Source organism: Erinaceus europaeus, chromosome 9 (assembly GCF_950295315.1).
Source record: "Erinaceus europaeus chromosome 9, mEriEur2.1, whole genome shotgun sequence".
Lineage (NCBI taxonomy): Eukaryota > Metazoa > Chordata > Mammalia > Eulipotyphla > Erinaceidae > Erinaceus > Erinaceus europaeus.
In genome coordinates, this window is record NC_080170.1 from 104,218,907 (window position 1) to 104,236,357 (window position 17,451).

The window sequence follows — 17,451 nt, forward strand, 5'->3', positions numbered from 1 at the left end:
ATTATAAAATCGTGTACTGTCTAGAGTTCTTTGTGTTTGACTTGGGATTTTCAGTCTCCTTTACAATTTTTCGTATTCTCTGTTTATGTTAGATAACCAATTCCTGGTTATTTCCAGCAGAGTGAAAAGTGCATTTCTTAAATACTTCTACACATTTGTGGTTTCTACTGCTTTATCAGGAACAGATCAGTGGAAATGCTGGAGAAGCCAGCACAGCTGAATGTGAAGACTCCAGCTGCGACGAGGCTGAACTTCCACTTGATAAAACTGAGTATCGCCAAGGTGGAGATTCTTGCTCACTCAGTGAAGCTGCCTCTGGTAGTGAAGATGACAGTGAGTATGAAGACTGTCAGGAGGAGGGAGAGGAGGAGGACTGGCAAACATGTTCAGAAGATGACAGCACCCCTGATAAAGAGGCCTGTGACCAGGACTGGGAAGAGAGCAGTACTGTTGATTCTGAGTCTCGGGTCCAGAAGACCCCACAAAAGAGACAGATACACAATTTTAGCCACTTGGTAACAAAGCAGGAGTTACTGGAAGTCTTTAAGAATTTACACACTGGGAAGAAGGCAAAAGACGGACAACTTACTGTTGGATTGGTAAGAGGAAATTATTTTAAAATTGTCACATGATGCTCTTTATTCCCTATCCATGGTTAGCTACATTGGAACCCCCAGAATCAACCAAGCTTCTGGACTCATCGGGAACATTGCCTTCTTTTTGTCCATTGGTATCATTGGGGGGCGGGGGACCGGAATCCACATCAAAAGTGCACTTCTTCAAAGTTTATATTATTCCCACCCCTTTTCCATGTTATCTTCATCAGTCTTCTTCTTCCCATTGTCCTGTGACTTACCAAGAGATACTAGAGTAAGGATTTCCTTAATATTGTCTTCAGACTTCTAGCCTGTTCATTTATTTCGCTCTTTTCATGTTTGTTTTTGCCACTGTTCAGTCTGGATTATAGTGGTGCTGGGGACTGGTACCTCAGCACCTCAGGCACCAGTCCACTTATCCTTTTGTAGATTTTTGGCATCCTGTAAACCTTGTCTAAATGTTTCAGGTGCATATTAGAGGTAATTCCAGCATTTTGTGGCCAAAATGGAATAAATGCTTCAGTTACATAGATACTGCAAATAAACGGCTGCATAGACCTTACAGCAGCCTGCAGAGCCCCTAATTCCCATGGTGACTGAAAAGTGCCAAAACCCCAATGGATACAACGTGACTCCAGATGGCCCCATCTTTAGCTAAGGAAGTGTAAAGTATTAGAGATGACGGTGATTTTAAAAATCTTCCATCCACAAGAATAAATAGAACGGGGAAAAGTAAATCATGCCAGCTCTTAAGTTACATGCCAAGCACAGCTTCTTTCTAACTGTTCTGAATACCACCCCCCCACCCCACCCCACCCCCAAAAAAAGCCTTAAAATAATTATAGTAGATGAGTGTTTTAGACAGTGCTCTAGTTGAAAAAATCTGAAGCAAGACAGGCTAGATTTAATTCCTAGTTCTGTAGTAGAACTCACTCACTAGTAATGTTAGGGAAACTTCTTAATTTCTCACAGCTTTAAGAGTTCTATTATTACTGAAGGTTCATTTTTCATATGCACTAGAAAACCCAACTTCCCAGGCCAAATGGTGGCTCACAAGTGTGAGCAAGTGTCTCTTCGTCTCTCTCCTCTCTACAGTCCCATCTGGATTTCTCTTTCTCTACCCAAATATATATGTATGTATACATACTTTTTTTCTTTTTTTTCTTTTTACCAGTGCACTGCTCAGCTTTGGCTTATGGTGGTATGAGAGATTGAACCTGGGAGCCTCAGGGATACGAGTCTGTTTGCATAACCATTATGCTATCTCCCTCAACCCAGTAAAAGTATATTTTTTGAAAAAGAATATTGAAAAAAAGAGGGGTGGCACACTTGGTTGAGCACATGTGTTACAGTGCGCAAGGACCCTGGTTCGAGTCCCCAGTCCCCACCTGCAGGGGGCAACTTAGCAAGTGGTGAAGCAGTGCTGCAGGTGTCTCTTCCTCTCTCCCTATCTTCCCCCTTCCCTCTTGATTTCTGGCTGTATCTATCCAATAAATAAAAATTTAAAAAAGAAAACCCAATTTCCCTGGAAACATTTATTGCTTAGATTTATGGCAAGCAACCTCCCTTTCTGATTTTTTTTTTTTTATCTTTAGAAATTCTGAAGTTAACTTTATAAACACATGTCAGTAAGTATTAAAAAGAGATAACATCAGCATCCTATAAGAGTATATAGCGAGGGAATCTGGTTACAGTGATGGTAGGAACAAAATTCACATCCTCCTGACAGACAACTGAAGCAATAATCTATAGGTAATCAAGATAACAGGGCCGGGATGGTGGTGCACCAGGTTAAGTGCACACAGTACCAAGTGTAAGGATCCCAGTTCCAGCCCTGACTCCCTGCCTGTAGGGGGGGGTCACTTCACAAGTGGTGAAGCAGGTCTGCAGGTGTCTATCTTACTCCCTATCTTCCCCTCCCCTCTCAACATCTCTCTGTCTTATCAAAAAAAATAATAATAATAATACCTATAGAAATAGTGGATTCGTAGTACAGACACCAAGCCCCAGCGATAACCCTGGAGGCAAGAAAAAAAAAGAGTATTAACATTAATGGGCAGTTACCTGGTATTTTCATATAAAAGACTGCTCCTTGAAATGCAGTCATCGATCATTTAACAGGGATACATTCTGAAAAGTTGGTTGTGTAAACATCATGGAGCATAATCACACAAACGTTGAAATACAGCCTCTTGGGACCGCTGCATGTGTGGCCATTTGTGAGCCTGAAAGTTTCTGATGCATGGCCAGGCAGGGGGTGGGGGGGGGTCGTTTTGACAGATGACCATGGAGAAGCATTCCAGAAAAACAGTAAATGTTTAAACACAGTCACAGGAATGGAAAAGTGTTTTCTTGAGATGGCATGTGATCGAGTAGCTCAAGATTAACGAGTGTTAGAGTCAAGACTATAATTATGCAAGTATATTCCTATGAGTTCTATAATAGAGATGAGGAGTTGGGAGTTTTATATTCAAGGGGGTAAGTGTTTACAGTATCCTAGCCATATTGATGGAGGACTCTTGGAACCATGTAAGAGAAGGAATTGGATTTGGAAGCATGGAATGAGGAACATATGAGCAAAATGTTTTCCTGTCATTTTGAGAGCATCCGTGTTCCTTTCTATGATTTTTCTCAATCTAAGGCTGCATGGAAATTTAAATATATTAATAGCTGAAGGAAAAGTAGAAAGAAAAGAATGGATACTGTCTCACTCTGGGCCCAAGAGTAATTGGAGAATTTTAGTAGCTTGTTAAACTCACATCAAGCCATCCTCCCCTCAGGTGACATTTTTAGCCAGCAAGACAGGAGCCTGCCGATAATAATAAAAGACTGGTATGTTGTTGTAATTAAAATATCTGTGGTGTTCCTCTCCCACAGTGAGGAAGATACAATAAAAACCATAATGCCTGGAAATAGAGCAGTGGGGGGGAGCCAAGAAAGGATTAGGTTTGTATTAGTGTCTGTTGTTACAGCAAAGCCTATAAAAAGAAAATGTAGGGGGCCGGGTGGTAGTGCAGAGGATTAAGCACACATGATGCAAAGCACAAGGACCAGCATAAGGCTCCCGGTTCAAGCCCCCGGCTCCCCACCTGCAGGGAGGTTGCTTCACAGATGGTGAAGCACGTCTGCAGGTGTCTTTCCTCCTCTCTGTCTTCCCCTCTTCTCTCGATTTCTCTCTGTCCTATACAACAATAACAATAATAATAATAACAACAAGGGAAACAAAAGTAGGGGGAAAATGGCCTCCAAAAACAGTGGATTCGTAGTGCAGGCACCGAGCCCCAGTGATAACCCTGGAGCAAAAGAAAGAAAATGTACCTAATTTGATTATTCACCACCAACGACAAGTCTGAATAAATAGCACCATACAATGTGACTAGGAAATGTCTGACAACAGACAATTCAAATGGCATCTATTTCAGATAATCTGGAGCAGCCAGATGCCAATGCTAGTGTGTCACCACTATTTATGTAATATCTTCAGTAGGTAGACTGCTTAACTATATGTTAACTACTGGTTCTTTTCAAGGTGGGCTACCCAAATGTTGGTAAGAGTTCAACCATCAACACCATCATGGGCAATAAGAAAGTATCTGTGTCTGCCACGCCTGGCCACACCAAGCATTTTCAGGTATTTCTGTAGCATTTATCTCTGTATCTCCTCAGCTAGTATCTTCTTCCCTCTGAGTTGTGTAAAATTCCTTGCCATTTTTTGTGCTGACTTTCTCTTTCTCCAGTGTCTGCCCAGCATAAACCTCTTTCTTTTCTTTCAGACTCTCTATGTAGAACCTGGCCTCTGCTTATGTGACTGCCCGGGCCTGGTGATGCCATCCTTCGTCTCCACCAAGGCAGAGATGACTTGCAATGGAATCCTCCCCATTGACCAGATGAGAGATCATGTCCCACCTATATCACTAATATCCTTCCTACTTAGCAAAATTTCTGCATTTTAGGGCTTCTAGTTTCTTCGGGGTGTATTTGGGGCTTCTGGTTACTTTACATATTATCTTCATTTGATGTATTTATATCTGATATCGTGAAGATGAAAAATCTAAAATCCTAGTAATCTGCCTACAGTTTATAAAAGGAGCACTAGGACTTCAGAATTAGTACTTCCTGTCCTGTATACAACAGGACAGTAGGACCTAGTGCAAAAGGCAGAACTGGGTTGGCTTTTGTATCTCTTTGGACTATTTGCATAGCCTTAGAAAACTTGCTTAACCGGGAGTCGGGCGGTAGCGCAGCAGGTTAAGCTCAAGGACTGGCAGAAGGATCCTGGTTCAAGCCCCCAGCTCCCCACCTGCAGGGGAGTCACTTCACAAGCGGTGAAGCAGGTCTGCAGGTGTCTATCTCTCTCCTCTTTGTCTCCCCTCTTCTCTCCATATCTCTCTGTCCTATCCAACAACAACAATAATAACTACAACAATGAAACAACAAGGGCAACAAAAGGGAATAAATAGGGAGGCGGAGCTACGAGCAGCAGATCGCTTTCTCTCCTCTCCTCTCCTCTCCCGGATCAACTAGGAATACCAAAGGAGACCACCCGGACCGAAACAAGACAGGACTAGAATGACCACAGAAACCCAGTAAATCACCCGTGAGTACAAACACGCGTGGCTGGTGACAGAGAAGAGAGAGGGGCCTAAGGAGAGATTAAGTGACTGCTAACAGTTCGACAGTTTGTCAGTGGAGACACCACCTCCAGTCTGCTCCACCAACAAGGGGACAGCTGAAGGGAGGAAAGGACTCCCCAGAGACTCACCAAGTACAACTCTGAGTCTCCATTGCTACTACCCTCAGAATCTGGAGCAGCAACAGGGAGGGACACCAGGGCACAGAGATCTAACCGGGAAACTCAGGAGAAGACCTATACCTCGGTGGCATAGCTGAAGGGCTGTGAAAGTCTCTTTGCATAACCACTGGATTATCTCTGCCACACCCTGCTTTATCTCTTGGTCAGGAGTCATTGATTAAGCCAAGAAGCCTATTGATAGTTTAAAAGCCCTCAGGCTACCATAGCCTACAGGGGAAAAAAAAAAAAGGCTTTTACACCACTGAACTCGAACTCAGGGATTGAAAAACCTCTTAACTTATATAAAATGGTTAAAACAACAAGAAAAAATAATGGAGACTCGAACCAGGACAAGAGTCCAGCTAAAAGTCCTCCAGAGGGCAAAGCACAAAACAACGAGTTCAACATCCAAACATTAGCTAAGGAAATAATAACAGGAGTGAGTAAAGAATTTGAAAAAATTGTAATCAGAACTGCAGGAACAACAAATGAGAATATGGAAGAAAATTCTAATTATCTCATGGTTATTAGAGAGCTGAAAGCTGAAATTGCTGAGCTAAGAAGGCAACTAGCTGAACAAGCTAAAACAGTATCAGAGCAGGGCAACAAAATAGATGAACTCCAGAAAGCAGTAGAGGGCAGAGAGAATAGAATCAATGAGGCTGAAGACAGAATCAGCAAGATTGAGGATGAATTAGAGACAACTAAAGAAGAAGTAAGAGATCTCAAAAAGAGATTAAGAGATGCTGAAAACAACAACAGAGTCCTATGGGATGACTTCAAAAGAAACAATATACGCATTATTGGCTTACCAGAGGAAGAAAGAGAAGGGGAGGAAGAAAGTGTTCTCCAGGCCATAATAGCTGAAAATTTCTCTAGTCTAGACAACACCAAAGACATAAAGATTCAAGAAGCCCAGAGGGTCCCAAACAGAATTAACCCAGACCTAAAGACACCAAGACATGTCATACTTAGATTGGAAAGGAATAAGGATAAAGAAAGGATCCTCAAGGCTGCAAGAGAAAAACAAAGAGTCACCTACAAAGGAAAACCCATAAGATTAGCAGCAGACTTCTCCATACAAACACTACAGGCCAGAAGAGAATGGCAAGATATCTATCGAGTGCTCAATGAGAAAGGCTTTCAGCCAAGAATACTATATCCTGCTAGACTGTCATTCAGACTAGATGGAAGCATCAAAACCTTCTCAGACAAGCAACAGTTGAAGGAAGCAACCATCACCAAGCCTGCCTTGAAAGAAGTTCTGAAAGGTTTCCTATAAACAACCAGACCACCACAAATAGAACATATATCAAAACACTCTAAAACTCTACAAGAATGGCGTTAAAATATCTTCAATCTTTGATATCAATAAATGTGAATGGCCTGAATTCACCTATTAAAAGACACAGAGTAGGAAGATGGATCAGAAAACACAACCCAACAATATGTTGTCTACAGGAAACTCACCTAACGCAACAAGACAAACACAGACTTAAAGTGAAAGGATGGAAAACTATCATTCAAGCCAATGGCCCACAAAAAAGGGCAGGAACAGCTATTCTCATATCTGACATGATAGACTTGAAAATAGATGAGATTAAAAAAGATAGGAATGGACACTACTTAATGCTCAGAGGATCAGTCAATCAAGAGGACTTAACAATTATTAATATCTATGCACCCAATGAGAAGCCATCTAAATACATCAAACTTCTACTGAAAGAGCTACAGCAATATATTAACAGTAACACAATCATAGTAGGGGACTTCAACACCCCACTATCTCAACTTGACAGATCATCCGGGAAGAAAATCAGTAAAGACATAAGGGAGCTAAATGAAGAGATAGATAACCTAGAACTATTGGACATTTTCAGAGTCATTCAGAGCAAGTTGTGGTATATATACACAATGGAATACTACTCAGCTGTAAAAAATGGTGACTTCACCGTTTTCAGCCGATCTTGGATAGACCTTGAAAAAATCATGTTGAGTGAAATAAGTCAGAAACAGAAGGATGAATATGGGATGATCTCACTCTCAGGCCGAAGTTGAAAAACAAGATTAGAAAAGAAAACACAAGTCGAACCTGAAATGGAATTGGAGTATTACACCAAAGTAAAAGACTCTGGGGTGGGTGGGTGGGTGGGGAGAATACAGGTCCATGAAAAATGATGAATGAAATAGTGGGGGTTTTATTGCTAAATGGGAATCTGGGGAATGTTATGCATGTAAAAAAAAAAAAAAAAAAAAGAAGTAGAAACGCAAAGCAAAAAAAAAAAAAAGGGAATAAATAGGGAGTCGGGCTGTAGCACAGCGGGTTAAGTGCAGGTGGTGCAAAGCACAAGGACTGGCATAAGGATCCCGGTTCGAACCCCGGCTCCCCACCTGCAGGGGAGTCGCTTCACAGGCGGTGAAGCAGGTCTGCAGGTGTCTTATCTTTCTCTCCTCCTCTCTGTCTTCCCCTCCTTTCTCCATTTCTCTCTGTCCTATCCAACAACGACAACAACAATAATAACTACAACAATAAAACAACAAGGGCAACAAAAGGGAATAAATAAATAAATATTTTTTTTAATTTTTTAATTTTTTTAAAAAAAGGGAATAAATAAATTTTTTTTAAAAAGAAAGCCTTCCAGAGATACTTTGCTTATATAAAATGGGAATGGTGATAAAAATAATACCTACTTACTAGTTGTTAATGATTGTTAGTATAACCAAGAATTGATGACTTACTGTGTATTTGTTGAACATTTGCCAAGTAATAGATATTTAATTCTCAAAACAGCCCTTGAGATGGGTACTGCTGTTGTTCCTATTTCCTCAAGCTAGAAGAAACTGAGGCACAGAGAAGTTAAATAATTTGCCTAAGATCTCATAACTAGCTAGTAAGTAGGAAATTAGAAGTTCTGCTGCCAATCAGCAACTTCTTTGAAGTATGATTAATAGTCATAACTGTCTACTGCGAGTTAAATCAGGTTGGGTTCTGTGGGGTACAGGCATGGACCTGATACGATTCTGGCCTCAAGGACTCGGTCTGCAGAGTGTGCAGCAGCAGCAGCAGCAGCTCTGAAAAACTGGCACAAGAGAGTGTTACAAGTAACTTAAGAAAAATCAGTGGCTAATTAGATAAGGGAAGAGAAAGTTGCTTGAATAGTTAGAAAGACTAGAAACAGATTCATTATACTTTATATCTGAATTAGAATCATCTCACACTTGTGTTTTATTTAGAATTTTGTTTTTCAAGGTATAAGTGTCATCTTTAAGGTCTAGAGACAACTTTGAAGGGATTATTAGTGCTTGGGACTTTGCTTAAAAGAGGGGGGGAGCTATTTTTAAATGAACAAGAGAACGTTTTTATCGTAGAAGTACTGAAGTACCATGTTCTTTAAAAGCACAGGGAAAGGATTAGTTCGGGGTGTTAGATTCCTTGACTAACTCACGTTTGCCAGAATATTCCCAGACATGTTTTAGAGTCTACCTATGGCATTAATATTATAAAGCCCAGAGAGGATGAAGATCCCAATCGACCTCCAACATCAGAGGAACTGTTGACAGCTTATGGATGTGAGTTATGACTTACTTTAAAGCATGAGCAAAAATAGCAAATACTTAATAAAATACTCCTCTACTGAAGGTACAGCTTCAGAATTTTCCCTGGGTTTCTCTTTATCATGATTGTCCAGGGTTAATGTATTTGTTGTCTCTCTGGCTTATAGTGGTGTGGAGGATTGAACCTGGGACTTAAGAGCCTCAGGCATGAGAATCTCTCTGCATAGCCATTATGCTATCTCTACGCCCTGTTGTCTCCATTAACCATGCCTACAAAGTAGTTTCCAGGTAGCTGATTTGAAGGTGGTTTGAGGGTCTAGTAGTATGAAGGGTGGTCTCAGGGTCTTGGAAAGAATGTTGCTTTGTTGCCCTTGTCTCTTTTTGGGTCTACCCATTCCTAGCTTTTATCACAAAAATTAATCCCCAGAGAGAAGCATATCTTCCCATGTTCTTCAGGTCTCAGTCCCTTTCCCTTTGGAGCTCAGATACAGGAAGTGGCAAAAACTTCCACCAGTAGCACAGGGCCAGTCAGAAGCTATTACAAGCTTCTTAGGGAAAGGCTGTTAAAGACATTTGCTATTTTGATAATACCCTTCAAAGACATGGGGTCTGAATGGAGTACTTGGTCCATACTCCCAGAGGGTTAAAAAAAAAAAAAAAAAAAGAATGGGAAAGCTATCAAGGGAGAGGATGGGATACGGAGTTCTGGTGGTGGGAATTGTGTGGAGTTGTACCCCTCTTATCCTATGGTTTTTTTCAGTGTTTCCTTTTTATAAATAAAATAAAAATTCATGACATATTTTGCTCTGTATTTCATGACTACGACAGCCCTGACTGAATGAGTCTACTCATGAATTTGATGTGATTCTGGCCTTTCAGGATTCAATCTGCAAAGTATGCAATATCTCTGTGAACAACTAACAAGATAGAATGTTATAAGTAACTTAAGTAAAATCATTTGATAATTAGACAAGGGAAGAGAAAGTTGCTTTGAGAGTCCACTTTTCCCCAGTTCCATTTTGGAGTTTTCTCTGACTGTCATTTCTCCAAGTGATTGTGATTTATTTTCATTAAATATGAACTTCAAAGGTGATGTTCCAGGTGGGAAAGGTGACTTGGCAAATAGAGTGGAAGACTTCATGTATGAGGCCCTGGGTTTGATCCCCAGTCCCAAATGTACTGGACAAGTGTGCTCTGACCTTGCTCTCATGAAATAAATAAGTCTTTAAAAAATAAACGGGGGGCCGGGGGGGGGGGGGCAGGTGGCGCACCTGGTTGAGTGCATGCATTACAGTGTGCAAGGACCCAGGTTCAAGCCCCTTGTCCCCACCTTCAAAGCGAAAGCTTTGCAAGTGGTGAAGCAATGCTGCAAGTGTCTCTGTCTCTCTCTACTTCCCCCTTCCTACTCAATTTCTTGCTGCCTCTATCCAATTAAGTACAGATAACAATAAAAAATAAAAATAAATAGAGGTGGTCTGGAGAAACTAGTGTATGCCTAAAGAATAACAAGATTAGGGGCGTTTCAGTTCCTGTGTGAATTGTTAGCTGATGAGTTCAGCAGAATAAATGCTAAGCACTTGCATAGTAGAAAAATCAAAACTAGAAGAGAGCTTAAGATTACCCCATCTCCTAATTAGGTTTTGCAAAATTCATTTCTTCTCACAGATATGCGAGGATTCATGACAGCACATGGACAGCCAGACCAACCTCGATCTGCACGCTATATCCTGAAGGATTATGTCAGCGTAAGTGAATCCTGCTTCTTACAAGATTGGGCACAATCAGGGCGGTATGGCCGTAGAATCCCACTTCTTGTTCTGAATTAACAGGTCTTTCCCCACACACACAGTATGTTCTTAGATAGTGACAATCTATTAAGTTATAAAAGAGAAATTTTCTCATTGATACTGCTTTATGATTGGAGTTACATTCTTAGTCTTGGAAAACTAGCATAAAACAATACAATACGAATCGTAGAGATGGCAACATAGTGTAACAGGCAATAAGGAGAAAGGTCTTCGAAATCTTATCATCAGTGAGAGTGGTGCGTTTATGCTTCTAGTTTGTCCATCTCCTGTGGTCCTTCTGCAATACCACAGTCTCCCTTGTACTGTATAGCTGTTTATGTTATAATCTCCCTACATTTATCTAATAATAAGAAGTAATAATAATTGACATTTATTCAAAGCTATCTCTGGAAGAGTTCTAAATGTCACATATCTTCTATTTCATTAAATATACATAACAAATCCATGCAGTTGTAAGTAAAAATCTACTAAGTTTTGCATTCTCCTCATGCCTAAAATAGGGAGAGTTAGTATCTATCTCATGAGATTATTGTGGGGAAGTAAGAGCAGTGTAGTGAGTGGAGATATATGGATATGTACACACATAACCGCTAAGCTCTGTGCCTAAAACAGAATTAGCCCCCCTTTTTAAGTTATTAAACTTACTTGTTTCTGCAAATAAGCCTTGTAGATCCTAATAATAAATGGAGGATTTGTTCTTATTCCCTCCTCGGTTCCACATCAGTGGAACTCTTAGAATATAGAAGTAAAGGTGGGCAGCCGTATTGTCTTTCAAGTCAGAAGAATGGTAAATAGAATATTTCTTTAGATAAAGGTTATGTTTATCAGTCATTTGTAAAACTGGATGGTACAAAGATGAAACAGTCACAGTTTTTACATTATTTCTGGTGGAAAGAGAAAAATCTGCATCCGTTGAACAGCAGCTGGTTCAGTACTATCTGCTTGTGTCCTGTTTTTTGTTTTGGAAAAACAGTTACAAGTAAAACAGAACTGCAAACAAGGTAACAAAAAGAGGACGGGGTGGGGGATTTCTTTCTAGTCTGGGAGGCTGTGGGGAAAGCAAGGCCACCTGAACTCTGGTTATCATCACTGTAATGGTTAGGATTCTTCCACTGCAAATGACCTAAATTCAAATAGACACTGATGATCTATTAATCTTCTTAGAAAGTGCCTTCAAAGAGTACCTGGTCGAGCTGCCGCCTCTGATGATTTTTTTCTTTCTCCTAGTACAATATAGATAAGTCTCACGATGTATCCTGCACGCTGTCTTTGTAGGGCAAACTGCTATACTGTCATCCTCCTCCTGGAAGTGATCCTATGACTTTTCAGTATCAATACCAACGATTCCTCGAGAACAAAATGACAAGTGAGGAAATGAAAATGCAGCCAGGAAGAAATAAGAAAGCAAAACAGATTGAAAATGTAGTTGACAAAGCTTTTTTCCATCAGGTAAGTAGCTGCTAGTCCAACCACTTTATTGAACTGTTATTCACATTCCATAAAATTCACTGTTTGAAAATAGATGGCTCACTTGTTTATAGTATATTCACAGAGTTGTACAACTATCACTAATGTTCAGAATATTCTAAGGAGCCACCTCGTACCCTATAGCTATCACTCCCCATCCTATCTCCCCAGTTCCCTGCCAACAATTCATCTACTTTCTCTATACATAGGTTTGCCTGTTCTAGACATTTCATAAAGTCTGCTGCGGGACTGTGCACTATTTTCTTTTCATTCTCAGATGATGGACATTTGGATTACTTGCACATTTTGTCAATAATGCGTAAAGGTGCTGTGAGCTTTCATGTGCAAGTTTCTGTGCAGACTTTATCTTGAGCTCTTTCAGATATACTCAGGGGTGCAGTTTCTGGGTCACATGATTCCATGTTTAACATTTGCAGTACTGCCAAACTGTCCAAAGTGGCTGTACTAGTTTGCATTCTGACCAGCAAAGTCTGAAGGGTTCTCATTTCTTTATGTAAGTAGCGTGAAAAGAGACACAGAGATGTGGGAGAGTGAGTTTATTTGTTAAAAGCCCACACTCATGGGCTGAGCAGTGGCTCACCTGATTGAACATACATGCTACAGTGCACAAGAACCCAGGTTCAAGCCCCTGGTCCCCACCTGTAGGGGTAAGTTTTCACAAGTGGTGAAGCAGTGCTGCATGTGTCTCTCTATCTCTTATCTCCCCACCCCTCTCAACTTCTCTCTGCCTCTATGCCAAAAAAAAACAAATTAAGCCTACATTCTAGATAGCCTTGCGTGCCATCTGAGGAAACCTGAACTTGAGTCTCTAGTCTACAGAGAGTAGTCAGATTTGTGAGCAGAGGAATAAAGTAGAGCATTCTGGTAGAAGGGGGAATTCTAGGCCCAAAGAGTTAGTCCCCCAGTGGCTCAGTGGAAGCTCAGGAACACCTGGGTTAGAGCAGTGGAGACAGATGGAAGGACACAGCTGAGCAAAGTTCTGGCAACAGGAATAAAGAGAATTTATTAATCAGTTATGTATAGCAGATGATGAGCTAAAAAAAAGTGTGCTGCTTTAGCAACTGAGCAGATTCTTAAACCACTAATCAAAATAAAGAGAATGGAAAATCATTTTTACTTGTTTAAGATTTGGTTGGGGCTGGGTGGTGGTGCACCTGGTTGAGCGCAGATTACAATGCACAAGGATCCAGGTTTAAGCCCCCAGTCCCCACTTACATGGGGAAAGCTTCACAAATGGTGAAGCAGGTGTCTCTCTGCCTCTCTCCCTCTCTATCTTCTTATTCACTCTCGATTTCTGGCTGTCTCTTATCCAGTTCTTCTTCTTCTAGCGTTTGCATCCAGTAAATAAATAAAGATAATAAAAAATTTTTTTTAAAGATTTGGTTAAAATTCCCTTTAGTGACTGGGAGAGACTAGAGCACTACTCAGGCATATTGACGTCATGAATTGACACTGGAACCATATGCATGTAAAGCTGCAAAGCTGCCTCCCTAGCCACTAGAGAGCTGTTTTCTTTCTTACTCGGCTCTGGCTTATGGTGGTGCAGGGGATTGAACCTGGGACTTTGGAGCCTCAGGCATGAGAGTCAGTTTGCGTAACCATTATGCTGTCTACCCCTGCTGGAGAGCTATTTCTGACTTAATTTGGGTTAAGGCAGGTTGGATTTTTATATCAAAATAGGGATTTCTAGGAAACAATTGTTACTGTGAGTCACGGATGGTGTTGACAGCTATGGGACTAAGCAAAGGAAGAAAAACAGAATGCTCTGAACTCATTTCTAAGGACTGTATTTCAGGACGGGGAGAGACGGAGGACCAACAAAATATTCTTTAAATATCTTAATTTTTTAAAATTATTTTTATTTACTTATTGGGTAGAGACAGCCAGAAATCGAGAGGAAAGGAGATAAGAGAGAGAGAGAGATACCTGCAACACTGCATCACCACTCAAAGCGTTCCCCCTGCAGGTGGAGACCAGGGACTCAAATCTGGTCCTTGTGCATTGTTTTTTTTTTCAGGGGTAAAGACACATGTGACCAAGAAGAGTTGTGCTTTGGTGTCTTGCTGTTGGCTTCATGCCACCCACCTGTGTGCCCCACCCCCATCATGTTCCCTACCTTTCATGCTGACACCCTTTCCTCATGAGTTCAGGGAACCCAGCATCTTTCTGTTTTTGTCGTGTGAGCCTCAGGAAGCCAGAATCTAAGTTCCTTCCAACTCTTGGTGCCACCACCACTTTCATCCTGCTGTCCATCTCTGATCCACCTTTCTACTCCATCCTGTCATGTTCTGTCCTCCGAATCCATGAGATTGTCTGTTGTGTGTCATTTCTAGCGTCATCCCTAGATTTTCCATGAGAGCCATATAAAACATGGTGCCAGGGAGTCCCCAGAAGGGGCCACAGCCATGCGTGATCAGACGTGCATTGTAATATATGTACTCAGCCAGGTGTGCCACCACCCGACCCCAAGATTTTGCTGCTTTTTTTTTTTTTTTTTTTTTTTAACAAACTTCTTTTACAACATTTTTTAAAAAGAAAGATCTATTGGGAGGCTGGGCAGTGGCACACCAGGTAGAGTGCACATGTTACAGTGTACAAAGGATGGGGCCCCCTTCTGTGGGGGGAAACTTCATTAGTGCTTGAGCAGGGTTGCAGGTGTCTCTCTCTTGTCTCCTCCCCTCTCAGTGTCTGTCTCTATCCAAAATTAATTAGTTAATTAATTTTTTAGATTTATTAGCAATACAGTAATGGGTTAGATAATTATAAAATTGGGGGCCAGGTTGTAGTGCACTGGGTTAAACACACATAGTACGAATCACAAGGATCCCAGTTCAAGCCCCCAGTTCCCCACCTGCAGGAGGGGCCACTTCACAAGCAATGAAGCAGATCTGCAGGTGTCTGTCTTTCTCTCCCCCTCTCTATCTTCCCCTCCCATCTCAATTTCTCTTTCCTAGCCAATAAAATTAAAAATAAATTATGAATCTGCAGAGGTATAGTTCCACACCAGACCCACCATGAAAGCTCTGTGCTCAGCCCACCCCCGTGACCACCATAGTTCTCAGAGTCTTGGAGACAGTTTGCAATTTAGTAGCAGTTTTTCCTTCCAAGTTCATGTGTTTCAATTCTCTATATCCCTCATTTTTTTTTTTTTTAACCAGAACATTGCTTAGCTGTCACTTATGGTGATGTGGGGGGTGGAACCTGGGACACTGACTGCATGAGAATTGCTATCTCATCCACCCCTTGTACTGAAGGACACAGTATTATCTTTTTAAATCACATAGTGTTCTATTGAGTATATATCCCATAAGTTCTTTATCCAGTCTTTGCTTATCTTCAAAAGGAGACAGCTAACATCCAATCTGTTTGCTCTTGGTTTCTAGGAAAATGTGAGAGCTTTGACAAAAGGAGTCCAGGCTGTGATGGGTTATAAGCCTGGCAGTGGCCTGGTGACAACAGCCACCATGAGTGCTGAGAGCAGGGCTGGGAAGCCCTGGAAAAAACATGGCAATAGAAATAAAAAAGAGAAAAGTCGAAGACTGTACAAACACCTGGACACATAAACTTGACCTGCACCAGGATTGACATCTGTCTGCACGGCAGAAGTGGCTCTGTGGCTGTGGTGCTACAGAACACACCCGATCTGGTGGGTGTCGAGACTGAGGTTTTCTGGAAGCACTGGTTGACTAAGGCAGTTATCTTGGGGTCCAGAAGCCTGCCCCTGCACAAGATGAGGAATGAATGGTATTATGAGTGTTTGTGTAAATATATACACAAATGTATACTAATTTGTAAGCTGGAAATTTTTTTGACAAGAGAATAAAATTTCCAAAAGCACATACTTTGAGTACATTAGCTAGTGATTCCCTCACATACCCAACACAACCTAATAGAAGGCATATCAGGGGCAGAGTCTAGCTTATATAGCTTGTTTGTTTGTTTGTTTTTTCTGTTTTGGGGTTTTTTTTGCCAGAGCACTGCTCAGCTCTGGTTTATGGTGGTTTGGGGGATTGAACCTGGGACTTTATAGAGCCTCAGGCATGAGACTCCCTTTGCATAACCATTATGCTATCTACCCCCACCCTTATATAGTTTCTAAAAGCCTCTCTACAGAGAGAGGCATGTGTTTTTTTAGAGTTAGCACACTTGTAGAGATTCAGAGAAAGTGAGGGAAATTGGGGTGTCTTTTTTTTGGGGGGTGCGGGTGAGGAGGGATGACAGAATGGTGGGTAGTGGGTGTTATGGGAAGGGTTCTGGATCAAACCCAAAACCTCATACATAAACTACGTGCTCTACCTCTAAGCTACATCCTAGCCCTGATCAGCTAGCTTTTATTTCAAGCATAGGGAGTCTGTATTCATAGTACTTTTCATGGTGTTCAAGGATGGGATTAGAACAGTTTACATTTTTTGTAAGATTGATTTAGTCATGATAGGGAGAAGAGAGAGGACCTGAGAATCACTCTGGCATGTGTGATGCTGGGATTAAACTCATAACCTCAAGCTTTACCCACTGTATCACCTTCTGGGCCATGCCTTTAAAAAAATTATGTCACTTTTTATTAATTATGTAGGGCCAGGATCTGCAGGGGGCTTCATGTGTACAGTGACTGTTCTGACCTCTCACTTGTGTCTCCTACATTCTTTGAGCCTCATTACTCCCCTTCCATCAGAAACCCTACTTTCTGCTTTTCCTGCCTGAGGACTTGATTTTGTGACACAAGATTCCTCACCTGCACAAGGCAGGCTAGAAAGGCTGGGGTCTTAGCATCCCCACGGCAATCCCTAAGCTGCTTGTAAAGAATGAGGTCTGGTTAGCAAGTACCCCAGAATTCTAGTTTCTGAGTGTGGACACGTCTGTGTTCCTCCTAAGGTCATGGATTGAACACCATTTGCCCACAACTAAAAGCATCTCACTAACTTGCCTTCCACTGCTGTTCTCTTCCTAGTCTCACTTTCTCCACTCCCTCACTTCTGCCTCATGGACTTGCTATCTAAAGAAGTAGGAGAGTCTTAAGGGACCCAGACTAGGAAGCCTTCAAAAGCACAGTTCTAATTTTACCTGCTCCTGCCTAAAATATAACTTCTAACCAACTGTCCCTTGCAGGTTTTTGCATGTCCCCACCCTTATCGAGGTTAGTACATTAAACCTATGAGTTGCAGTCACTTTTTAAAAATTTGTTATTTATTTATTATTGGGTAGAGACAGAAAT

The 17,451-nt window shown here is 41.4% G+C and overlaps 1 protein-coding gene across 1 annotated transcript in view; it reads left to right on the forward strand.

Moving 5' to 3' along the window:
- LSG1 (large 60S subunit nuclear export GTPase 1) overlaps nucleotides 1–16,080 on the forward strand; it is a 29,657-nt gene extending 13,577 nt beyond the window's left edge. The window contains exons 8-14 of the mRNA XM_007517448.3: nucleotides 180–599; nucleotides 4,126–4,227; nucleotides 4,370–4,513; nucleotides 8,835–8,958; nucleotides 10,609–10,688; nucleotides 12,027–12,200; nucleotides 15,623–16,080. Coding sequence (XP_007517510.1) covers nucleotides 180–599; nucleotides 4,126–4,227; nucleotides 4,370–4,513; nucleotides 8,835–8,958; nucleotides 10,609–10,688; nucleotides 12,027–12,200; nucleotides 15,623–15,802 — 1,224 coding nt within the window. The 3' untranslated portion in view covers nucleotides 15,803–16,080. The remainder of the gene's footprint in view (nucleotides 1–179; nucleotides 600–4,125; nucleotides 4,228–4,369; nucleotides 4,514–8,834; nucleotides 8,959–10,608; nucleotides 10,689–12,026; nucleotides 12,201–15,622) is intronic.
- Nucleotides 16,081–17,451: the final 1,371 nt, after the last annotated feature.